At 38.1% G+C, this 27,450-nt stretch overlaps 2 protein-coding genes across 2 annotated transcripts in view; one reads left to right on the top strand and one right to left on the bottom strand.

The window, feature by feature from the left end:
• Positions 1–27,450, top strand: part of LOC134664190 (gamma-aminobutyric acid type B receptor subunit 2) — a 179,607-nt gene that overhangs the window by 95,964 nt on the left and 56,193 nt on the right. The window contains exon 3 of the mRNA XM_063520787.1: positions 5,398–6,216. Within this exon, the coding sequence (XP_063376857.1) occupies positions 5,421–6,216 (796 nt within the window). The 5' untranslated portion in view covers positions 5,398–5,420. The remainder of the gene's footprint in view (positions 1–5,397; positions 6,217–27,450) is intronic.
• LOC134665864 (putative fatty acyl-CoA reductase CG5065) lies at positions 16,730–25,080 on the bottom strand. Its single transcript, XM_063522900.1, has 10 exons — positions 24,855–25,080; positions 24,522–24,638; positions 24,248–24,370; positions 22,524–22,649; positions 21,205–21,352; positions 20,479–20,580; positions 20,170–20,356; positions 18,264–18,367; positions 17,663–17,792; positions 16,730–17,025 (listed from the first exon to the last, which is right to left on the bottom strand). The coding sequence occupies exons 1-10, from the start codon at positions 24,945–24,947 to the stop codon at positions 16,800–16,802; spliced, it is 1,356 nt and encodes a 451-aa protein (XP_063378970.1). The 5' UTR covers positions 24,948–25,080; the 3' UTR covers positions 16,730–16,799.

Raw genomic sequence — 27,450 nt, forward strand, 5'->3', positions numbered from 1 at the left:
CTCTCTTCCGTACAATAAAATGTTACTTACTTACTTATTTTAATATCATCAGCTCCATATCTCTTATGTCAGTAATATGAACCTAACACCACTATTTTTTATGTCAAGTAATATATCACCTGTTAACGCCGTAAAGATTTACTCGTAAGGTTAATTTAGCGATTTTGCTCCTTTACAAGTGCTTCACTCTTGAGGCGCTCTCCTCTCGCGAATATAATTTTCCTCGAGGCGTATCTTCGAGTAAGGGCCGATTCTACAGATGGACTGCAACCTGACTGCAATTTGTATGGGAACTACACGTTGACTGCATGACAACTGCAACGTCGGCGTGCGTCGTATTCAAAACTATTAATTACCATACCTAATAGCCAAATAACGCCAATCTCAAAAATCACTTATCATTTTCAAATTCCCGACACATCACTCGGTGCTTCCTAAGGTAAACTTTCTCCTAATATAATTTGAGCCTTAGATAATTTAAATACTTAGTATAGTAATGTACTTAGTTAAAATGATTAAATTTAAATATAACTTCAAAACAGATAAAGGATAAATGTTGTAACAACAAAATTTTAATTCTTCATTTTTTTTCAATACTGTTTAGTATGTGACCCATATTTGTTTGATACCCTTAACGTCATCTAGCGAGCTCAGTCAATAACAACATGGTCCGGGTTGCTAGATTAAAAATAATTTCGGTGTCTTCCTACATTTTTGGTTTTTTTTAATCGAAAGGGGTTTGTAAATTAAAATTGTCTTCAAATATTGTTTTTTCTTTCTATTTAATATTAGTCCAAATAAAGTAAAGAAGAAAGGTAATGTTTTCTTTTCAAAATCACCTAGGATCGCACGAATCCAGTTCGGGCTGTGGCAACTCTGTCATTTGGTCTGTCATATCCTGCCAAAATGAAGGTCGGACATTTTCGTTGGAGTTGTTCCGCAAACAACAAGCCTTTTCAGGCGATTTCTAACCCAATCGGGAGAAATCTCCCTTTTGAGTGAGTATTTTAGTGATTTTTGCGACGAGTTTTGTGCGTAAGATTCAGTTTAATAGTGTGGTGATTTTTATTTTCAGCCCAGGCGAAAAAGTGGGGCACATGCAGCCCCAAATTTAAGGGCCTTTGTGGCCGTGTTTTATAGACCTCGCTTGTGTCGACATATGTTGCAGAGCACCCTTTGCGGGCCATTTTTCCACAGCGAGTAAGTTATTATTTGTTTTTTTTTAAGAGTTAACCTTCCGCCGCGCTGGTCAAATGTTAACCTTGACCTGACGCGTGCCGTTCCAAATTCGAAATTATGTATGTCTGGACTCCATTTTGTTGCAAAGTTATTTAGGTTCCAGCGTTGATAAAGCGTTGTGTACTCTTGTCTTACTATTTGAAAACCTTTCCAGGGTCTACAATTTTACCTGTAAATCCGCCTGGCGCGGGTTCTACCTACTTGTGTGCCCGGTGAACAGCGTTGACTGGTGATCGGCGGGTGCTGCCTTGGCCTGTACTGAGAAGTTGACGACGTGGCGGTGTTGTTGGTACCCTAAACTCTGCGGACGAGGTCAGCTCCTTCCAATCTTTAATTTACTTCTAAGGCGCCCAACATTATTCCAGTTCAATTTCAAATATTTGAGTAAAAGTGTTCAACCATAATATTTTAGCCGCTAACCCACATTCGCTCTCTCGTCCCTAGTGTAGTCTCAAGTTAGATAAAATTAAGAGCTAGTCTAAGATAACTGCAGTGTTTGCAAGGCCCTTAAGGCCCTAGTAATAACTTTCCTTGTCTTTTTTTTATAAGAGAATAAACGTTGTAATTACAGTGGTTGTATTTTTTTTCTTTTCTCGCCTTAAAAATCTTTAGTATAGCCACCCTAAAATAATTTTGGTAACAATGTGCGTTATTTAAAATATTATTTACGAAATGAGTACTTTGGGGCCCATCATTAAAATCTACAGAGTTGTTTGGCGCAGGCGCATTTGATTTAATAACATTCTTCGAATTTAAACTTTCTGCGGGATATTACGTCGTTAAGTCAGTGATCGCGATCCTTGATTAGCAGTCATTTGTTAGTCAGATGTTGGCAACAGATGTTTCGCTGCGAAGGTACCAGTCAATTTAGCGTTAGAATTGGATCTGTCATCTTAAGGATCTTCAACTTACTGACTGTACGAATAAGTATAGCTTGTAAGTACTTGGACTATGTCCATATAAGACGCTACTCACGCTACTATTTATTGATAAGTAGTTTATGTGTTGCAGTACTAGCGGTAGTCAAGTACCTATAATACTCTTGTTCAACAACAGCAACAAACACATGGGAAGGATTCTAGATTGACCTCTGTATTTACTTCACTATGCGCGCTATATATCTTTGACAACATTCGTTAGACACTGGTTAGGCGGAAATTAAGATCCGTATCAGTATCGATTAATGGACAGTTAATTTGCGAAGCTGACCTTTCGAGTGCCGTGACCTCTTTATAACATCATCCCAGTATAAGGGTACTTGGCTTCGGCTCACAAAATTTAGTTACGACTTATATGATTATGTTTCTTGTCTTGTACGAATGTAATACCCGAGTGGACTGCGGGATTTCTCTTCAGCGACATCTCAGTAATCATCCGACGTTTGACGAACTCCCTGGGATCTCCCTTTAATCAATCCCCTGGGATTTCGTTAAGTCAAATTTAAAATTGATCAGCGTCAGCGTACCTGTTTGAAATATACTAAAGTAAGAATAAGTCTATTATGTATTAAGTATGTCTCGATGTACCTACGATATATTTATAATAACTATTTTTAGGGTTACGTACTCGTACGGTTCCTCTAAAGGAAAAACGAAGGAAACACCTAATATCGCTTTAAATATATGCTGCCCGTATTGTATTTAAGAACAGCGCTGAATTAAATGGAATCCAATTTATACCGCCAACTCTTTTCAGCATATAAATGGCTTTTAAACAGCCGTATAAAGAAGATTTCAGCAATTTTTGAGACGGCTTTGATTCCGGAGCTTCACGCTGGCTGCCTTTTATTTTCTGCTTCAGAGTTCTGAGAGAGCAGGTAACTAATTTGAATTGCTGCAAACGTTCGAGCCACCCCGGATAAAATAGCGTAGGTAAAACGTAATTTTTTTCTATATTTATTATAAACAAGCAACTTTAAACTTCGTAAATATAGGTAAACTTTGTAGGGTGCGTTCGGAATTTCTAATATTTACCACGTTTTTAGGGTTCCGTACCCAAAGGGTAAAACGGGACCCTATTACTAAGACTTCGCTGTCCGTCCGTCCGTCCGTCCGTCCGTCCGTCCGTCCGTCCGTCCGTCCGTCTGTCACCAGGCTGTATCTCACGAACCGCGCGTAATAGACAGTTGAAATTTTCACAGATGACGTATAATTTCTGTTGCCGCTATAACAACAAATACTAAAAACAGAATAAAATAAAGATTTAAGTGGGGCTCCCATACATCAAACGTGATTTTTGACCAAAGTTAAGCAACGTCGGGCGTGGTCAGTACATGGATGGGTGACCGTTTTCTTTTTGCATTTTTTTCCGTTTTTTTTTTGCTTTATGGTACTGAACCCAACGTGCGCGAGTCCGACTCGCACTTGCCCGGTTTTTACGTCTTTTGACCACTGCAGAGCTCGCTAAAACTAGAAAATTATTTACAAGTTAATTATTTAACCTTTTGGCCGCCGGACCTAGTCCGCAAAGACGTTCACTCACACGCCAGAGCAAATTTTAAGTAAACAACTAATAAAAAGTTTAGGGATTGCAAATAGTGATATCGATATTTACAATTTATGGTAAAAATCTTTTTAATTTAGCTTTGTTCATATCCTGTTTTAATTTAATTCCAAATTGCCAAAATTAAACATATGTTTTACACCCGAAAATGTTTAAAATATAGGGATTTAACATAAAAAACAACCACTAAATAATGTCGATTCAAGACGTGATATCGCCGCACTAGGCTGTACGAAAAGTCTTTTATACAAGACAACGGCGCGCATGGACTGCCCGCAGTGCAGATCGACAAGGACTGTTTCCGCGCGGATCAAGTAATAATAGTCTCTAGGTCAACGGCGTAAGCGCTTGTCGGTACGTAAACTTTATTGGCGTAACGTTAAAGCTGCGCATCATGTGTCGATAAAGTCAATATACCGGAACTGTTTTAGTGAAAATTACACGTGGGTTGAATTTTTAATGAGTGAAGATATTATAACTTTTAAGTATTAATATAGTTTTTAAGCCTTATTATATGTAATACTAACACAATGGGATCTCTGTTATCTTGAATTAAATAAATAATTGAAATTGAATTGAATTATTCCGGAATTAGAATCTATCATTATAATTTCAGTTTGGTTTACATTAATATAGGTAAACTCTAATCAAAAAAACGTTCAACGACTTGTTATAAAAAAAAATACACATTAACTTCAATGTTATAACAAAAAACTAAAGTCTGATAAACAGGTATGTCCCTGTACCACTCTTGTGCGAAGCGGTCGCTGCGGTGTATCCCTTCCCACTAAGCTATAAAATAACATCAATTATTTTTTTTATTTATCTCTTCTGCAATTAAATAGTCCACAATCTACAAGGGCAAATTTACTTGTCTGACTCTAGTTTATAGAACTAAAGAAGCTGCCTGAACTTTAAATATAGTTATGCCTGTCTGACTCTCGTTCTACGTATTCTAGTAAGTAGTTATACCTACTATTCGTTGAAAAAAATTGGCGATTAACAAGTGTACAAATACTTAGATAAAAACATATTTCTGACTTTATATTTACTTTAAAAATTCCCATATCGAGTTAACATTCCCATCCCTAGCTGTCTTTTATACAAGACAACGGCGACGAGGAACATGAAAAATGTTGAAAATTGGAGCAATTTTTTTAAATGCCTTATTATAAAAGAAGGGATTTATATAGCGGCTTAAAATGCAAATAAATGAAAAAACAAAGACCTTAAATATGAACACGAGTGTAAATGAAATTGCAATTGTTATTATTTTCACATTAACTCAGTGGTTGAATTTGTGTCTTGTATACAAGACGACGGCGCCAGCGTATCGTTCTATCGTTGTCTTCTATACCGGACAACGGCGGTCAAAGGGTTAACAAATTCAGACTCGGAAGCGTTTTTGAACGATGCGTTCTGACTTTTTTCTGGGATCTATTATAGTTAAAGGGAACGTTTCTTTTTGCTTCAGCGAGTATGTATTTCGAAATTTCGAGTAAAAATTACATTCGAATGTAAAAGCTCACTTGAATGTCATTTTGTCTCACTCGGTGAGCAAATCGCATTTGCTCACTGTTTTCAAGCAGCATAATACCCTTGTGCGAACTGCTGAGGTGAAAAATATACTTAAACATTGTTCATTTCTGTTTCCAGGGTAGCTGAAGCGCCGTGGTGGCATGCAGCGCCCTCCGCGCGGCTCCTCCCACTTCCACTGCTCACCCCTCTACGAACCAACCTTGACGATATCCAGTCTCCCACCCTTGCTTCTCATTCTTATTGTTTTTCCTATATCGCATACACAAATGACGAATAATTCAACCCTACCTGAGAGATATTTTCAAAATGATGCAATCCATAAAGAAAATAATTATACCTTAAAGAAATACAATGAAAGCAATATAACATTCAAAAACAAAAACATAACTACAGCTGTAAGTAAGGAATATCAAATTTTATTAGATAGGTTTAGAAGAAAAAACGTTAAAAATATGACAAGCGAAGGAATCTTTTACGATATTGGCAATTTAACTGATAATTTAGATGATATGTCAACAAACAATAATTTTAACGTAAGCCCACATAGAAATTATTTACATTATCATCAAACGCAGTCATTTAAATTACAAAATATTGATTTACTAAATGCAAAGGATTCTGATGACACTAGCGCTATCGAAAAACTAAGGATGGATGATGAAACTAGAACCAAAATATTTCATGATTATTATTCTACAGTAAACAAAGTCAATACAATTAATGAGGAACACAATACAAATGAATCAATTATAATAGATGTTTTGGATTATAATGAAACAATCGATATATTATTTAATGAAACCGAAATTCCACAAACGGTAACTGATCCGAAAATCCACAGGCGATTTTCTAACGACTCATTAGTGTTCCCTGATAACCTTTCCTCTTCTCGCGTCCCGACGATAATGCAGACACCACGTCCGGGATTTGTTGAAGGTAAGACAGAACCTTAATTTAAAAACATTAGAATTCACTTTAGAATGATGCGCGTTTAAAGAATTACCTTAAAATTAAGGTGATTTTAAAGATTTATGTTTCATGAAACAACTTGGTAGACCGATATTTATTCAAAGACGCATACGCATAGCATCACTGCAAAGAAAAGATTTTTCATAAAAATAATACATTATTTCATACATCGGTAGTTACACTTTAAATTGATAACAAATATATACTGTACCTACTAAATATTTATTAATATGTCACACATGTATACTCATTTTTATATGTATAACTGACATTTAGCTGTGAAGCAAAGTTATATGGGTTTACAATAACAGGAAATTACCAGTTAGATTAAAACTAATAATTACATCGATCGGTTAAGTATTTATTATATAAATAAAACAGCAGTTGAGAGGGTTCTACAGTCCCTATACGTTTCATTCATTATTGTATACTCGTACCTTAAAAATATTATTTTCTTTTTCGTTTCATGTCACGTGTCATGTTCCAAAGCAGTATTTCTTGAAAAAGATGATGAAAGAAAAACTTGTGAACGTCTAAAGTATTTCTTACTTTTAATGGGATTCCTAATTATGTAAAGTACTTAAGTTGTTTTTTATTCTGTTTCGTATTTGTGCAGAATTTGTAGCATGTACCCAACCGAATACAGGTATAGATAGAGAACTTAAGCAACAAATAAAGCTTTAACAAATAAAGTCCGGTTAAATATTTGTGACTTTATTAGGCAAAAAGGCCGACTTCTGATTGCATATTTACGAGGGCAGGTCCGAAAGTTGTTAGCTGCTCCTGAGATTTGAATAATATTTATACCAATGTGAAGGATCTCACAGTACTATTTGACGCGCCTTTGTAAAAAATTTAAGAAAACGTTTAAGTAGCTTAGCTTACGCTTTCATAATCATAATCATAATATGTTTATTGCGTTCATGTTGGTACAGATAAATACAGATGGAAACTTACAAAATTATGGCGCTATATGAGACCCTGCCGGCCTAGCCAAGGTTACAATCGCTATCGCTTCGACAACGAAAACCATTATGTATCTCTATCACTCTTCCGTATTAGCGCGACAGTGACAGTTGCGTTTCGATCGCTACGGAGCGTAAGCGATTGGCATCTTGGCTACGCGGCCTGTTAGGGTATTGCAAAACTATAACTAAAAACTTATTACACACAAAAAATCTATACCTACAGTAATAAATAATACAATTATTTTTGAAATTTATATAAGTCAAAATAATCTTGTATAGAATAAAAACAGTTCTCAATTAAATATTTTTTTCAAATTATAAACAAAATAATTTTTCCTCTTTGGTTATCTCTTTAGGTACATTTAGGTTATCTCTTTAGGAGTTTACAATAACCTCGTATGGTTGTCATATGAGGGCTCTTACTACTCATTTGCAAGTTACTACTTGGTAGGGCTAATCTGTATCTATAACGCAGCTTTACAACTGTCATGGAGTTCTTGAGTTGAGAATCCATGTGTGCTATGCTAGCATATATTTTATAAACAGGATTTATTTAGGTGCTGTTAATTGCGAATTTGAACAGTTTTTTTTTTCGTCCGAATTGATTTGATTGAGTAAATATTACTTAATAGATGTCCAGTTGTCCACAATAAGTAATTTCATTAAAGGGCCATTTTTTGTCAGATTTTCACAAAATTTTGCAGGTAGGTTTGTGGAGCTCTCTTTTTGGTCTGAATAAATACGAAATCGAAATATGGGACAAAAATATATGGAAATTCCCATTGAGTTACGAAAATTTCTCCATACAAATGTTGGTACATATATGTATAATATTATAAAAACCTAACTTTGATGTTTCCCTGGAAGTAATTGTAGTGTATGTGTAGCTAGGTACAAGATATGTAACACCATATATTGTAACATCCCCATACTGTATCAATGCAAATAAATAATTTATGATTCTGTAAGAAAATATTACTTGCCAAATTTCATAGTTCTAGGTTATCAGATATACTCGTAACTACAAAATATAAGATTAAATTTTGAAATAGGTACCTACACGTTTTTGTGGCATAATTTTTTCACAGATTTAAGATTCAAGGGACTGTAGACCTGAGTTAATTTTATTTCGATACCTCCACTCGTTCCCGAGATAAAGGGTCTTGATAGGTTCTGTATTTTCCTTTTGAGGTACGAAACCCTAAAAATGCAACATGTCATGTTAAGACTGAAGTCCGTTGTTAAAAAAATCTGTTTATTGGAAATTGTAGAATTGTGCCAACTATCTAACGTAATACCCCAAGACAATTTTGTAATCTATTTATAAATACTATTTATGATTCTGACTGAACAAAATTATTGAAACACGATTTACAGCGTACGATCTCATTTCCTAACAAACAAACAGCAGATTTAGCCCATTTATCGCGATTAATCGAATTAAGAAGCGGATGTAAAGGACATTAATCCAGACTAAACCGGATAGAACAGGCTCCGATATTAATGTGCCCGGGGAATTGTACGCGCGTCTTTTGATTCTGCGAATTCATTAATAATGTATTTTTTTATTCGGTTTGCTTGGACGATATCTCGGTACCTACCTATAATATGGGACTTCGAAAAATGCATTTAATCCGTAAAGCATTGGTTGACTAGATTGGTGACCCTTCCTGATATGAAGTTATAAGTACAAAGGTAACGTTATTCTCTAAATAGGTACTCGCCGTTGTAACTACTTTTACGTTGCAATTACTTACTCGGACTCGAGCGACTGCGAGCTAAAGCAAATAGTATGAACGCAAAAATATTTCAAGTTCGACACGCCACATTACCACTAATGAGCTCGAACCTTAACACTTCCCTTTACGGACCACGGGAGCCGTGATGCGAGACGACGAGGGTTTGCTAACGGTTCATTGGATTTCGGACAATAGCTTTACCTATCGGATAGACGTTTATCGTACACACCTACAGTTATACGCTGGCGAAGTTAAGGGTCGTTTTGAGCCCACGTTCATGGACGTTAAATTAATTAGTGAACTACACAAGCAATCTGCTTTCCATTATATGTAAGGTGCAATTTTAGTGATACCTATAGCATTGTACAAATGTTTATTTATTTTCAGCATATTATAACTAATATTATGCATAATAACATTACAGTTTGAAATCATGTTAATTTTTGACAAATATCTTTCAAATGTTGTTTACTTTGTTACAGCTTTATGTAGCCGCTAGCGATCGAAAATTCATGTACCTACCTACTTAATTAAAGTTCGTGGTTCGACGGGACGCATATCAAATCTGATTTAAAGGTCACTACGTTCAGTTAATTGACGTGTAACGAACAGGTAGACAAATAGTTAAGCAAATACAAACCGACCTGATTAAGGGTATTGAGGCTGTTGCCGGGAAACTTGTGACGTAGTACGAAGCAACACCAGGCGCAGATTTTAAAGATATGGTATCAAACAAGTATCGAATCCTATTTGATGTCAAACAAGTATCGAAAATCCCTATCCTCATCCCTATGTTGGACATGTAACATATATAAATGAATAAACATGGAGGCCACTTTTGGGGGGTAAATGAGAAAGTAAATAAAATAATGTTTTTCTAACTATACAGGGCGAAATCGGGGTCGTGATTTTTACCTATTGTACTTAACTCGGTAAATAAACGCGATGTTAGGTATAAAGTTAATTTTTAAATGATTGCAGCTATTCATTAATTAATCAACAATTTAAGTATCCCAGTTAAAAACTCGAATTATGGTTACCTTACAATTAATGGTAAAACCTATTTAATAAACAACTGATTAGATGAGTAAGAAATGTCAACCCTCATTGTTATGACAAAGTCAAAACTTCAAAATAAATAAAATCATTCAATGATTGTACATTGAGTTCATTAATTCTGGCAATTCTGAAGATAATTAAGCAGAAAAATGCCCGTGGCATATCCGTTTTCAAATGTTGAGCGGTCTGACATGGTAATGTTTTATTACGAAGCGCGTCGTGCTACCACTGCTCGGGATTTAGTTCACCAACGTTATCCATTGATATGTTGAGACAAGTGGTGCCTGGATTATTGCGAGAAGTGTCGGAACATTACTTGCATAACTTACACTATCAACACGATGGTGCTCCGGCTCATTTTAAACACTGAGTACGCAATCATCTCGATGAACAGTTCCCGAGATGTTGGATTGGCCGCGGCGGACCCGTGGCATGGCCTCCTCGTAGTCCCGATCTGACGCTCAATTGCTTTTACACTGAATGTTAAATCGAAGATAAGTGTTATCAGTTACTTAACGTAAGTTACGACTACTTTCTTTACTAGATGTTTGTCTTGTCAAGTCTGTAGGGTGACCATGACTCTAAATAAGAAATTATTTTGTATTTTATTTTTGTATGTGCGAAAAAGATACAAATTAATGCACTCTAATCTACAGTGTTGTGTTCCTAATTAAGTGGCAAGTCTTATTTTTCTTTCTTGCTACACGACCCCGATTTCACCCTGTATTGTGTTACATATCAAATAAAAGAGCTCATCTTGAGAATATCAATTTTTTTTTTTTTTATAATTTTAAAATACATAGGTTAGAAGTTATTTAAGAAAATAGCCAGAAAATGATCATTCCCCCCCCCCCTTTATCTCCGAAAGTACTGGGCCTAGAATTTTGAAAAAAATACACATAAATAGTTCTTTACCTATAGATGACAGGAAAACCTAGAAATGTGCAATCAAGTGTGAGTCGGACTTAATGTACGTGTACGGAACCATTGAAACGCGAGTCCGACTCGCACTTCGCCGGTTTTTTTATACAATTATGGTGAAGAAGCCAAACAATAAATAGGTACTAACATTATTTCACTTTTGAATATATTCTGAATCCCTTTTGAATCAAAGTCCACAATCGAAAACTTCATTCGAAGTTAATGAGTTCCTGATTACTTTTGATTAATCATTGTCTTGTGAACAAAAGTAATTTCTACAATGGAAAGTTTGCTGTCACGTGATCCTCAATTAAAACTAATAAAGGAGTACCGCGGCAGCAGTAAGGCGGTTATCATTATCACAATGATACGGTTTCCGCATTAGGTGGTGTCGCTTGTCGCCGAATCAATACGTGGTGCCAGTGTGATAACAACCATATTAATACATCTATGCATAATAACCGTATCACTTTCGTAGTTAAGATGATAGTTTTCGCTTACTTTAGGTACATATTTACTTTTTGTAACAGACATTCTCTATAAATACTCGTACGTACTTACCTAGAAGCACTAAAATAATGCCTTTGTCAGGTACTAAACGCGAGTTCTCTCTTGATATTGCAGGAAAACATTTAGTTGCAATTTTCATGCGATGCCTGTATTGTCTGTATAAATAAAGAACCAATTCCATTTAATTTCACTACGGAATTTCAAAGCAAACATGCATTGTTTTACAATACAATATGAATTCGTGATATTGTACCCTAACTCGGCTTCAGGAAAATCATTTGTTTACCAACGTTTCATAATGAAGTGTTTGTTCTGATTATGAATGAAAGTGTTTAATATTTCCTTGGGTCATATTTCTCCTAAATTTACACATTATTTATTTCATAAAGGCTCTTAAATAAACCCTATACGTACGGTACAGTACGCATATATAATAGCACTTGAAAATATGTATCTCATTTTCTGGCTGACCAAAGAGGCACAAAAGAAACACCCAAAAAGGCATTTGCTTGGTTGCTTTAGGATTTGGGTTTTAATTTTAAATTACCTTCAATAACAGCATCGGCGGCCCGAGTCACTTTACCTTATACAAAAATATTTATACACTGAGAGAAAAATCATCACCAGGAATTAAAAACAGTTCTGTACTGGGGGAAAAAATGAAGTTTTAGTAATAATTATGGACGTTTCACTATTTCTGTAAAGTTTATTTTTTATTTCTACAAACAGCTCAGTATAATCCCAAATATAATTTCAACAAACAGATAATAGAAATTGCAAAAGTCAATTTATTCCTATTAGTTAACTCTCCTTGTCCCCGGATTAAGTGTATTTTTGTTGTACTTTTCTCTCAGTGTATATAATATATGTTATATGCTTGTTATATGGCTTTATTAGCATACCGAAAGAAATTTATGGAACTCAAATTTGCTTTGGCCACTGACATATAATAATCTTCTTTCTTTAATTATTATTTAATCCTATATCTATGGCTCCGACCCACCGGGTTTGAGACTAATAGATACGTATCTTCAAAGCGAGTGGCTGGGCTAGTAATGCTCGACATGTCGTTTCACGTTAAATAAAGCTTACGTTAAGGCTTCAAACAACAATGCTACAATTGCAACGGAAATTCGTATTGAATTTGTTACGCTACGTCTTACGTAGGCGAACAACGCGCGAACGCGGCGCGGCGCGGCGCGGCGAAAGCGGCCGCCGCCGCGCCGCGCCGCGCCGCGCCGCCTGACATTCGCGTGCAAATCGCGCCGCACCGCGTTCGCAACGAGATCGCTTACGTAGGACACTTCTATGGGCCTCAAAGGATTGATTTCGCCGCGCCGCGCCGCGCCGCGTTCGCGCGTTGTTCGCCTACGTAAGACGTAGCGTTACAATCGCAGAGCCATTTGTCAACCGGTGCCCTGGTTGAGCGCCGGCTAACATCAAATTTATCATAGCATAATCGGACACCGGGCTCGCTCGTACAAAATTTAATGGTTGGCCAGTGAATAGGACACAGAACAAATCGCACAGCTAATATAAAACAGTTCTTACACGTCTCTCTACCATATTTTTTATACCAGACATTTTTTATTAGAATAAGTTGGCCATTGGCCAAATAAAATACCTCCTTCCATTTTTTACACGTTCTTTTTTCCAACAGAAGAGTTTTGCTATCCTGTCATTCTGACATCTGGATCCAGTAATAAGGACAATACATTCCCATTATCATGTTCAGTCAGCAATGCTATTTAGCTTAGCACTTTTGCATACAAACTTCTATGGATGGTACCCCTTTCTCTGCAATTGACTATACATTTTTTCAGGACTGGCTCTCCGTCTAATGCTTAATCAGCTCGCACAAATGTATCATCCACATAGCATCGTTTTCGTCAATCACTTAGGTACTCGTAGAATATATCTGTTTGTGCATTATGATTTATAGTTGGTCAAACCAAGTTGTCAGTCAGTAAGAACCAGGAAAATTATACTCATCCTTTTCTTTTGGGTGCTAGTACTAGTGTAAGACACAGTATGATTCTCTCAAGCTATGATTGAAATGAGACAGTCCTTTGACAAACTATAATTAATTCTAATGGACTTAATTAAGTCTGATAGAGCACTAATATAAATAGGTAATCTGTACAAATGTTGACTACGGTAATGGCAACTACGGCAAACGAAATAACCATTGAGATGACCCACAATATATCAGTCAGTTTTTAGACCGCCAACCCTTTCCACCAGCAATAGGATAGCAGCGGTTAGCTCTAATGTCCCTTGTACTGTAAGGGTTTGCTTTGTCGTGCAGATAATAACGGTCTAATCCAGTGGTGGGAAAGTACGGCCCGCGAGCCAGCTTCGGCCCGCGAATGGATTTTATCTGGCCCGCCGCCGGTCCTATGAAATAATTAGTATATGGTGGTATATGGCATTGGCCCACGATTATCGCAAATCAAAATAAAGGTTATTGGGCGTTTTGTTCGGACATATGACCCACAGCGTACACAAACGAAATAGGGCTAGGTATGTAGGTAAATGTATCTACTACTCAGTGGTAAATATGAGTCGCATTCTTGCAAACCATGGGAGAATTGAGAAAGAAATAAAAATCATTTCATATCATTATAGCATTTTTGCAATGAATTAAGTCAAAACTATTGGAATTATTTCAAAATTACTCTGAATAGCTGCTGTTATATTGCGTTGCTGTTGTTATATTGTTCAATATTAAGAGGAACAAAAATAAAATCCAGTTCTAAAAATACAATATTTTTAATTCTGCTTGATCAAAATCAATTGTTAATTCGTCTAAAAAGGCAGCAGGCGCGAAATAAAGTCACCATTCACCACACCGCTGGGGGCTGGGATATTCTTCGAGCTCCGCTCCGAGGCGGAGTACCGCAGGGGTCTCCCCTCCTTCACACCGATTAAAGATATCAAGGAACCCCTGGAGAAGCTGGACCACCCCAAACACGCCAAACGGATAGACGCAAGAGGAGGCCGCCCGGGCTGCACATGGGCATCTAATACGGGATGTCGGTGCTTCTCCACATGAGGAGTGTCAAGGTGGAGGCATGGCGCGGAAAGAAGGGGTCCGCGCAATGTCACCGCTGCCAGGGCTTCCGGCACTCATCACATGGATGTCACAGACAGCTCGCCTGCGTTCGCTGCGCCGAATCACACTGGGCCAGCCAATGCAGGCGACCTCTAGACCAGAAGGCCATCTGCAGAAACTGCAGAGGTGACCACCCCGGCAACAACTGCAATTGACAACATTTCATATGCCATTATGCTATAAAACGTTTCTCATGCTGCATGAACCACACTTTTGCACAATGCTGAAAGTAAAAACATTAATAACACTATCTCGTACCCTTGAATAACTTTTTTCTGCCGGGTGATACATAAAAAAAAATTACATATATTTAGAAAAGTGAGATTAAATTCTCTATTTTAAAACTAGTTTGGTCTCTGTACGCGAAAATTCATAAAGTGGGTCAAAAACGCCCAATGACCTTTCGGCTCCAATTCTGGCCCTCCACTTAAATTTTCCTAAACTTTCTGGTCACCCATGAAGGAAGTTTGCCCACCACTGGTCTAATCTAACTTGTCGAGTAACTTTTTAACGTAAGACTTCGGGTTTTTTACTATATGGGGTATATGACCCATTAGTAGCGGTACCACGAGTTGACACTTGACGTCTACGTTAGCGACTGCGTAAACTTGGTCGCAGTCCATCTCGCTCATACTAATGGATTGGTGCGATAGAGAGGCAATGCGATCGAGTTCACGCAGACGGTAACGCAAATGTCGATAAGTTTGAAGTCGGTTAAAAAGAAAGAAAGCTCAATTTTCCCAGATAACTTTGGTCAGTTTTAATACATTTTACAATTACAAATACAAAATACTTTATTTCATATAAATCACCCGAGTTTATTCGGGGCCGGGGGCTTAGGCATCTGCTGCGATTGCAGAAGACGCTGGTTCAATCCCAGCCCTGGGCACTGGAGGCCTTAATCACTTTTTAACCGACTTCCATTTCATAGAAGGAGGAGGTTCTGTATTCGGTTGTGGCAATTTTTTTTTCTATGTACCTTCACCGATTACTCCGACATCCGTAGTTCGATTTGAGTAATTCTTTTTTTGTTTGAAAGGAGCTACCTTCGAGTTGGTCCCATTTTAATTTCGTTCTGTTCTGATGATGGGATCCATGAGGAATTGAGGGAACTCCTCAATTTTTAAAGGCACATGCATGGTGATTTGGGTGTTTTCTTAAGCAACTCGAGCATTTTCTCCCGAAAACCACCACTTTGATGAAATAGACCTGATGATGATGATTGTTTTGATGATAATGATGATGATTTTTTAAATGTAGTATGTTCAGCGATTACTCCGGCACCTGTGATCCGATTTGAGTAATTCTTTTTTTGTTTGGAAGGAGTTGCCTCCAAGGTGTTTCCGTATTATTTTTGGTTCTGGTCTGATGATGGAATCCATGAGGAATTGAGGGAACTCCTCAGTTTTTAAAGGCACGTGTAAAGTGATTTCGGTATTTTCTAGTAACTCGAGCATTTGCTTCCGAACACCGCCAATTTGATGTAGTGCAAGTGTAGCCTTACCACGAGTTTGACATTGACATATTCGCTAAGTTAGCGACGCTAACGTCTTCGTAACTTACTTTTTTTGCATCTCGCTCGCACTAATATGCCAGTACGAGCGAGATGCAAAGAAAGTAAGTTACACACACGCTAGCGAATAAATCAATGTCAAACTCTTGGTAAGCTGGTAAGCCTACTGATCGGGGGTTAGGGTTAGGAGTTAAGGGGTCGGGGATTAAGAGGTCGGGTAATGGTGGTTGAAGGGGTGCTGGTTCAGGGCCGAGAGGTACATGGATCAGGGGTTGATGCGCTGTGAGGTTGAGTGATCGGGGGGGGGGGTTGAGGGATTGGGTCAGTGGCGGGGCGTATAGTCGACGTCAAAGATATGTTAACACTTTTGCACCTTACTCCTTTGTAATAAGACGAAAAGTGTAAACATATTTTGAACGTCGACTGTACCTACAGAAAGTACGTTCATTGTCGTCGTGTAAAGCAATCCAACGTACATCCTTATCGAATCGCAACAAAATCATGGTATGCTTCAAAAGTTGACTTGGCACCGACTTCAAACATATCAGTTGGTAACGCATAGACTTAAAAAGGATAATATTTTATTTCATCCTTTTTGAAGTCGGTTTTCTTTTTTTTGTAAAAAGTTTTTACTTCATATATGTATAAGTATGACATTTATTTCGGTTTTTAAATAAATTATCAGTAATTTAACTTTGATCAGCTCAAACATCCTAGCAAACACGTTAATTTTTGCCACCAAATAAAAACTCATTGACGCCCCTGTAGTAGACGGGCATGTAGGAGGGCCAGTGCACATGCGCGGGGTGGCAGGGGAAGAGGCGCGCGTCGGTGTCGCTCAGCGCCTCCGCAAGCGCGCACGCGCCGCCGCTGCGCATCACCCAGCGGTGCGTCGTGAAGAACGCGCTGAAATCCCGGAGGATGTACATCTGTTTGCTGAGCCGAATGTACCTACAAATAAATGCTGTGTTATATTACAATCTTCTGGAGCCAAGCATCCAATGGATCAGCTTCATTGTACTCGTGGAAGTACCTACATCGGATAGAGTTAAATAATGAAGGAAATTTCACTAGAGAAAATTTCAGTCTAGTTTCTACGAATATTTCAAGAAAGGTATCATATTACTCGTATGAAATGACTTTCACAAAATATAAATAAGATACTGGTTCACAAGATAAAAAAATATCCCTAAAAAACCAACACACGTCGGAGCGAATCAGATGCAGTGTGGCGCCTATCTCACCTGCGATGGCTGCGATATAGACTACCTACTAATCTTTTTCTCAAGAGGGACAGGTAGTTTATCTCGCGGGGGAGATACTGCCGCACTCGTCTTGTGCTAGGCCCACAGTTCTGGTAAATGTGGTCCGTAGACTGTATCGTATTAGTACCTAATTGAACTGTAACGGGTTACCTGGTGGGACTCCACCAGTAACCAATCTGCCTTACTCAGCTAAATGATTCCTAATGTTAATAGCATTACATAATTTTTAACAAGTAGTTCTTTCTGCGTTAACTTGTTCGATGTAACGCATTTCCTCGTCAACCAAAAGAACCAAGTTTTTCGCCTAGTCTAGTGTGACGCACTTGTTCCGTTTCCTTTTGACCGTTCGCCACGCGTCCAAGGCATAAGCTGGAACAGTGTGAAGGCAGAAACTGCCTACTGCAAACTTTACACGGGATCTGGTCATCACTGCTCCCGGGAAAGGCAACTTATCTGAAAAAAAAAACCTTTTATTCCATTGGTTTTGCAAAGTGCTTACTAATCAAAGTGGACAATGTCAAGATTGTCAAGTCATAGCGCACTCTGGTACAAGCACACACACACACCTTTTAAGAACTTTAACTAATGGACCTCAAAAACAGCATCTAAAATTGTTAGTCCACATACGTATATATTCATAAACGTGCCACACACCTCAATTTTAGCTATTATAACGTTTGTCTTAGTCTGGCATTTTGACTTATATATTTGTGAGAAAGGGAGAAATCATAACTAGGTAATTGAGGCTTGAAAAGTTTTATGAATATGTAGGTTAGTCAGTAATTTTCATATTCCGTAATCGCGCACTAATAATATGGTCTTATCATGAATTAAGATGAAATTTATTTATTTTAATTTTGTTTTAATTTTCTTTTATTTTGTATATAAACTATACTTTCAATTTATTTGCTTTTAAAAACTTACGAAAATTATCTGCCTTGCTCGCCTTGAGAAATAATTCAAACATCGTTCTCCATGTGATTGGGTTGACTTCGCTTGTACAGCAATTGTAGACCAACACCTCGCCTCTAAAATGTTACAAATAGGTACAGTGCCCTGTTTATCAAAAGCTTGTAACTTGTAATACAAGTGGAAGTCCCTTTTTGACAGCTTTTGTTAGAAAGGGACTTCCACTTGTATTAAAAGTCATAAGCTTTTGATAAACAGGGCACTGGTCATCGCTTAACTGAGACAGTTATTAGTCTGAAGGCTTAGCAGCATGGAGCGGATTGGTATCAATGTTAAATTTTATGTAACGGCCGTATTCTGATTTTTATAATATATTAAGATTCGATCTGTATTAAATATGAATCTGATTTGTCACTGTCAAAAGTGACGTTTTAGTTGAAGAAGTTTCTTTTTTGACACTGACAGTTCAAACCAGATCTAATACTTAACCTGTTATTTAAATCAGAATACGCCGAGATAATACTTATGTATAAATATTAGTCATGGCTACCGCTTAGCTCAGTCGTCTCGTTAGGCCGCTTGTAGGCGGTGTTTTCACCGGCCAATTGTCCGATCCGTGTCGGTAGCCGCATACAAAACTGGACGTAGTCGCGTAACACGGTCCACTGTCCGGCGAAAACACCGGACGTCTACAAGCGGCCTTAGGTTTGGTTCGCGGATGAAGAGGAGTCAGGGGTGGTATAGTGACAGGAGCCTTAGAGTATTTAGAGCTAGACCAAGAAAAGTCTGCAGCGATTTTGATAGCCCACGCAGTGCAAGTGTCATTTTAAACGACAAACTTCTATGAAATTATGACGTAAAAATAACATTTGCACTGTGTGGGCTATCAAAATTGCTACAGACATTTCTTGGTCTAACTCTAACAACCGGATTGTGCACACTTTTGTATGGACTGACGTTTATCTGACATGGCTATTGGCAAGAGCGTCGAAAATTTAAAGGGCCCTTTTTAGCCATATGTACTGTAAAACGTTGTACGTTACACGTGCGAATAGGTAATTCGCACTTGTGTCGTAATAAATAAATAAAATATATAAATAAATATTAGGGGGACATCTAACACAGATCAACCTAGCCCCAAACTAAGCAAAGCTTTTACTATGGCTAGGTGCTAGGCGAGGATATACACACTTAGGTATATAGATAAATAGAGTCAGTCCATGAAAAGTCTGCAGCGGATTTGATAGCCCACGCAGTGCACGTGTTATTTTAAACGTCAAACTTCTATGAAATTATGACGTATCATATGACACTTGCACTGCGTGGGCTATCAAATCCGCTGCAGACTTTGAATGGTGTATCTCTACATACTTATATATGTACATAGAAAACACCCATGACTCAGGAACAAATATTTGTGTTCATCACACAAATAAATGCCCTTACCAGGATTCGAACCCGGGACCATCGGCTTCGCACTTCGCAGGCAGGGTCACTATTACCCACTATAGTCCGTTTTTTTAGCATTAGACAAAAGGTAAACAATCTTGATGCGTCTCTTAATTGAAAAACACGTTTTAAAAATAAGTCACGGCAAATATGTAACAATTATGAATCTAATACGATCATTTATATTCTTCTGCTTTCATAAGTAATAGTTACTGATTTTTTAAAAGCATTTTTCCATTAAGTGACATGTCAAGACCGCTTACCTTCTTTCTAATGCTAAAAAACACGAACTATAGGCCAGACCGGTCGTCACGTATTTAGGGGCCCACTGATTATCAGTCCGCCGGACGGTATCGGCCTGTCAGTTGTTCGGAACTGTCAAAATTTTGTTCTAACTGACAGGCCGATACCGTCCGGCGGACTGTTAATGAGTGCCGGCCCCTACGGTGTACGGTATTGTAGGTACTATTACTGTTTAGAGTGAACGGAGGACACGATAGCCATATTGATCACGTAATCCAGCGGAATCAGATCAGCAACTAGTTTCGCGTCACACAAAAGGACCCGTAGAAAGCCTCTCGCCACATGAGCCAAGGCCATGGTATTGCCTTGCCATGCGTCCACCCAACCTGCCAGCGGTTCACTACGCGCTGGTACTACTGTAATAAAACATAATTAAATATTAAGAAGGGTCAAAAGGTAACTAAAAATATGTGAATTTACGTTAGGTACTTTTTTAATCGAAGCATTTAGAAAATGAATAAAATTTGATCTTATTTACCAATAGATGGCCTCAAAATGACTATGGGCACATCTCCGTGGTGTTCCACCAGGTACGCTTCAGCCAGGGATTTGCTGAAACAGTAGGCGTTTGGCCGTCCATCTGCAAACACAGAGAACCCAAACATTAGAAAAAAAAGACAAAACAAATAAATTCAAATTGAACACAATCTCCCAAAGAAAAATGGAATCGTCAGTGAATTTTAGACCTTAATTAGAAAGTTTTGTGGCGTATTTTTACTAATTTAAAAACTAATAGAAGAATGACCACTAGAGTTCAATTGAGTCGTTATTACGATACAGTTCCTATCCCCACCATTTTGTCTCACTCATATTTCTGTGTTCGGGACATCATACTGAATGCACTGATACCAAATATACCCTTATCCGATAACTTGTGCCAAAATGCCGATCTACTATTTCCGTTCACTAACTATTATGGGTTTAAGCGTTGGGTGGGTGGGGTGAGTTTGAAGCCAGGCGACGCACAGAGCTCGACGTTAAGCGTGACGAGCTAAAGGCCAGACCACCCGTGGCCATCACGTACAATTACGTCGGAGGGGTGCTGACATGCAGCGAATGTGGCCGCACATTTGCTGCAAGGATTGGCTACGTCAGTCACCTGAGAGCGCACCAGCGACGCTCTCAGCTGTAGCATAGCAGTCGCTGTAGCCGAAAACGGCTAGGAGGAGATGATGATGATGATGGGTTAATATTAATACGGTACTCAGAAATCTCTTGGTGGCTTCCTCGTCGTCGCCGTGCTCTTTGAGGAACTTGTAGACCGCGTCGATATTCGCTGGAGGGGGGTAAACCCTCTCCTCCACCACTTCCTGATTCGTGTTAGTGTAGGCTGTCGATACGTAGACAAATGCCTGAAAAGATAATTTGAAAATATACACAGGCAGATACGTATGTCGCACGATCTTCTACATAGTTTAATTTTATATTAAGTTATATAGGTACCTATTCAATTACTTCTACTTATAGTTTTAAGTCGGTAATCCCGTTCGGCAGCCTATTCGTCCCAGGAATAGTTCTAGTTTTGGTTTTATATTATGATCTTCTTCTTCCTCCTTGACCTTTTCCCATTTACTTGGGGTCGGCCTTTCTTGTCCTTTTCCTCCATAATCCACGATTTTTGCCTATTTCAGCGTCTGTATTTACATCTTTCATGTCTTTTTCGACTGTCGTCAGCCAGGTGGCAGGTGGTCTTCCTTTTCCTCGTTTTTGTGTCGGCATATTTAGGGCTATCTTAACCATATGATCTTCTGGGCGACGTAGAATATGCCCGTACCACCGGAGACGATTTTCTTTAAGTTTATCAGATATTGGTGCGACTTTGAAACTCCCTCTAATAAAGTCGTTACGGATTTTATCCAACAGTGTGACTCCTCCTGACCAGCGTAACATGCGCATTTCTGTAACATGCATTTTATTTATTTGTTGTTTACATGTTGCCCAGCATTCCGAGCCGTATAAGAGAGCGGGTCTTATTGCACTTTTATAGATTTTCCCTTTTACTTTTATTGGCATTTTCTTATCGCATATTACGCCAGTCAGTTCTCTCCATTTTTGCCAACCTACTGTGGTTCTATGTGTGACATCTTTATCGATCTTGCCATCGTTGCTGATAATGGATCCTAAGTATTTGAACTGGCACACAGTAGGGATTTTTGTTGCGCCGATGTAGATCTCAAAGTTTCTGGCGTCGGAAGTGCCATCAAACACACACGACATATGTTCAGTTTTCTTTCTACTAATCTTGAGCCCATTTTTTTCAAGTGCATCTATCCAGGTGTTAAATGTGTGTTGGAGGTCGTCTATATCCTCTGAGATGAGTGCAACATCGTCCGCGTAAAGGATGTTCCAAGGTACGGGTTTTTGGCAACTTTTCGTGAGGTAGTCCATTGGTTTTATATTATGATAATTATGTATATAAATATATGTATAATAAATTCGTTATATCTATTTACGGGCTATACTTTTATATAAGTATTATTCCCAGATTAAAAAAAAATATCTTAAGTAGTAAAAAAACCTTACACGTATCTTTTGCATGCGTTTGCACAGTGCCAGCACTTTGATGGTGCCCTCCAGGTTGATGGCTACAGCGACTCGGAGTGGCCCGTTCAATTTCACCGTGGCTGCGGAGTGGAATACCACCGACACCTATCATACATACCTATTACATACAATTAGACCAGGAAGAGTCTGCGGCGATTATGATAGCCCACGCAGTGCAAGTGTTATTTACACGTCATAATTTCATAGAAGTTTGACGTTTGAAATGACACTTGCACTGCGTGAGTTGTCAAAATCGCTGCAGACTTTTCTCGGTCTGACTCTAGTTTATTTTTAGGGTTCCGTAGCCAAATGGCAAAAAACGGAACCCTTATGGATTCATCATGTCTGTCTGTCTGTCCGTCCGTATGTCACAGCCACTTTTTTCCGAAACTATAAGAACTATACTGTTGAAACTTGGCAAGTACCTATAGATGTATTCTGTAAACCGCACTAAGATTTTCACACAAAAATAGAAAAAAAAACAATAAATACTCAACACTGAAAACTCGATTGATGGCTCTAGATACAGGCATTATCAGTTATTTCAACTGCCTGCCTGCTTCACAAATAATAATAATAATAAGCCCGCAGGGCAGCTTGTGGCGAGCTGTTGGGGAGTAACGACCCCACGGACCCGAGTGCTCCCGAGAGTTGGTCAGGGTCTCCGTCTCCGGCGTGTCTTCGTCGGTCGGAGTGCACCCCAAGGGGACCCGCAGGACTCTCAGCTCTGGCTTGCCTTCATTGGCCGTCCAAAGAGGAGTCGCTAGAGCTATATGCTCCAGGGGTGTAAGTGAAAGATGCATAAGACGCGAGTTGGCACAGTGGCTGTTAACAGTCACTGGGTAGAAAGCGGCGCACACCTCTCGACACCCCTGAGCCGCTCACACCGATGTTGCTCCTGGTCGTCTTCGCGACGGCAGTTTCAGGGGCCCATCTAGTCAGCGGCGAATCACCGCCTGCCTCGATGACGGTGTTAACATTGTTATGGCAGGTGTCCGGACCTCTTTTACAATAGCCCAGTCTCTTTGTCCACCCAAACATCAATCCATAGACCGGAATACTGTTCACTTTTTCTACAATAGTCCCAATGCCTGCTGCGACCGGTTCATGGGTGTCTATTGTTGCGCCTGTGAACGGGTTCCAGCAGGCGTTCTACATGACATTAAAGCTCTCCAAGGGGCCTCTACGTGTTGGATCTATATCCCCACGAAAGCCTATCAAAAGTCCGGGATTTATAGGCCCGTGAAACCCAAAAGGAGACACTAAATAATAATAATAAATTTTGGGGGTTCCCCATACTTAACTCAAATATTTTTTAAGCATATTCACACGTGTGGGGTATCTATGGATAGGTCTTTAAAAATGGTATTGAGGTTTCTAATATCATTTTTTTCTAAACTGAATAGTTTGCTCGAGAGACACTTCCAAAGTGGTAAAATGTGTCCCCCCCCCCCCCCCTGTAACTTCTAAAATAAGAGAATGATAAAACTAAAAAAAATATAAGTATGCAAATTTGCATTACCATGAAAATTTCCACCGAAAATTGGTTTGAACGAGATCTAGTAAGCAGTTTTTAGTGTTCCGTACAAAACTTTGTTCACAGAACACTTATTTTTTAATACTTCATAAATCGTAAACCGCAATTTTTTTAGTAGTATAGTAGAATAAATTAAAATTACTTAAAGCGCACGGATAATATTTACGTTATTGAGCAAAGCCTCTTCGTCTTTTGCGCTGAGACCTAAGCCGGGTGCACTCAGGTCCCCAGTCACGGGGATGACTTTGTTTAGATCTTCCGGTCTGTTGCTCTTTAACCTTTGAAATACCTGAAAATTAAATAAATGTACCTTGAAAATAGCAAATTGTTTAGACTCCACGAGAGTGCGTTATCACGGAATGCTTGCAGTATAACAAGATAGGTATAATAGCTGATAATCCAAGAAAAGTGAAAGTAGCTCTATTGCTTTGTATACTTACTAAGCTATTACAAATGTTCTGTACTCTTTCGGTAGGACTGAGTCCTTTTTTAGGGCGCAACAAAACGTAGATCTTGTCAATGCCATTGCAGCTGTACAGCAGCTTTTCCAAGAGTGCCTACAAATTAACACAACTATTTCAACCAAACATTCATTCTTCGAATTTGACGAACTTTTCAGTACAATTAAGTAGATAAATATTCTTTATTGTGCACCATAAACTTAAAAATACGTACACAGAAAGTAAAATACAACTTTAAACCTTAGTAACAAGAGCAAGGTAGGTTACAGACATAGTATTAAGGTAATAATAATAATTTTGAACAACACTCACCTTTCCGAGAAACCCTGTTACTCCGGTTATAAAAACAGATTTTCCCTCAAAAAAACCTGCTACCGATGTACACTCACTCGTAGTTGAACTCATATTTAATGTAAGTATGCAAATCAGGACACAATATTCAAAATGTAATATGTACGTATAATATTATACATACTTCAATTATGTTGTTGTTAAGAAAAACCAGTACCTAGCGATTTTTTCATATGGCAGTCTCACTATATACTCGTAGATACTTATTTAATTACCTACTTATGGTACGATTACACTCATACTAAGTACTTGGTTAGCTATTTGTCAGGCTTTATACTATTGCAATGAATGACGATAAAACCATGAGTCATTTTTATGTTATATTTCTTTACTACAGCCTAGAATGGCTTTTACTTGGGTTCCACAATCAACTAGAACTCTTATTATATAGGTATGTAGCTATGTAGTTAGTTTTTTTTGTAGTTAACTGCCGATTTCCATGACCAATCGCCTCCCGGGCGATAGCCCGTGTAGTTGTTTAACCGCTGTATGATGAACTCTCTTGGACGTCAGCTGCCGCTCCGTTGGTGGGTTGAAGAAACACGTATTAAAATTTTATAAATTTAGTCATCGCCTCCTGTTTGATACTTTTATGTATTTACCACTTCACCTTATAAAACAAAGTCCCCCGCCGCGTTTGTCTGTTTTATGTGTTTGTTTGTATGTATGTTTGTTCGCGATAAACTCAAAAACTACTGAATAGATTTTTTCTCCAACATGCAATGAAATATTGATGTTATGTTCCTTATAATAGGCTGCGAAGTATGACGTTTCAGGTGCGGCTAGGACAAGAGGTCGTTAATGGAATTTCATACAAATCTTGCAGGCCTAGGCCGGCAAAGTCCTCTTTTTTTATTTTCATTTCACAGATATTTGTGACACAGCATCGTGGTATTCATCCATTAAAAAACTAGAGGCAGTATTTGCTTTATGGCTCGTAATAACACTCTGCCACTACGCCTATAAAAAAAAAACCGGCCAAGTTTCTAGGGTTCCGTACAAAAGTCCGACTCACGCTTGACTGTACATTTCTAATAGGTTTTCCTGTCATCTAAAGGTAAAGATTGTAAAGAACTATTTTGTGTATTTTTTTTCAACATTTTAAACCCAGTTGTTTCGGAGATAAGGTGACAGTCCATTTCCAACGACAGCTGCATTACTGTTCCTTTTACTATGGAAATTGACAGCGACGCGTTCAGTACCGGTATAGTAGTGCAGCTGCGGTTAGAAATGGAATGTTACCAATAAAGGGGGATTTTATGGCTATTTGCTTAAATAACTTCGAACCTATGTATTTTATAATTATAAAAAGAACATGTGCATCTTTGGGTCACTAATTTACATATGTGTTTGGTACACATTTCAACTTAATTGGTCCAGTAGTTTCCGAAAAAATAGGCTGTGACAGACGGACAGACAGGCAGACGCATGAGTGATCCTATAAGGGTTCCGTTTTTTCCTTTTGAGGTACGGAACCCTAAAAAACAAAAAACAATGTTTGCTATAATTTGCAGTTTTATTTGTATAAAATGAACATGAAAATAATAAATAATACATTATTAACCAAATTCTAAAACCGTTTCACATGTATTATATTATAACATATTTTATATTAATACAAACAGTAATAAGTAGGTACTTATAACATAATGTAGTAATCCTTGTCTATAATAGGTAATAAGATTCAAGTATTCATTAGAAGAGGCTGTTAAACTTAAAAGTGCAATTTAGAAATGTATAAGTATTACTTTAAAGAGAAGTGCAATTTAGAAAATGTATAAAGTATCGAACGTAAGTATAAGTCAGTAGTAATAATAACCAATACTATGAAATTGTTAACCACCAATTTTTGCTACACCCTTTAGGCCAAGCAATAAGAAGTTATAGAGGGAAATGCTAGGAACACAATTTTTGACTACGTAACTTTGTTTGGACTAGTTAGGAGGTGAACATATCAAAAGTCCCCGGCCGTAGCCCCGGTGCTGGGGGGTAGAGGGGGGAAAGAAGGTCTCATTTTTCGGTTTTTCACTTATATCTTGGAAACTTTGCGTCTTAGCGACATGACTACTAAGACAAACCAAAAGCTGATAAAATTTGTTACAAGTTTTATTCAGTCAAGTTTTTCGATATCTTGAATAGTTTTTGAGATATCCGCTCTTGAAAGTTTATTTAGGGCTTTCAATTTTATCTTGATATCTACATTAGTGACGCTGCTAGACCGTGTTTGGTATCATTTTCGTATAAATCGGGGGTGCTGAATTCAGTTTTGGTATCACATTGACACCATTCCTAAGAAAAAACATATAAACTTTAAACAAATATCTTTTTTTTTAAATTCCTCTTCACGCTTAAACCGCTCAACCGATTTAATTGAAATTTGGTATACAGATATTTCGAGTCCCAAGACAGGACATAAGATACTTTTTATCTCAATAATCATCCTTTAAAGTTGTGAAATGGAGTATGGGGGGAATTCAACTTCGTCGACGAAACTGAATTCCTGAGGTTAATACTGCTCAGGGTAAGGTTTGAAGTCATGTATGGTATCATTTTCATC

The sequence above is a fragment of the Cydia fagiglandana genome, chromosome 1 (genome assembly GCF_963556715.1).
Source record: "Cydia fagiglandana chromosome 1, ilCydFagi1.1, whole genome shotgun sequence".
NCBI lineage: Eukaryota > Metazoa > Arthropoda > Insecta > Lepidoptera > Tortricidae > Cydia > Cydia fagiglandana.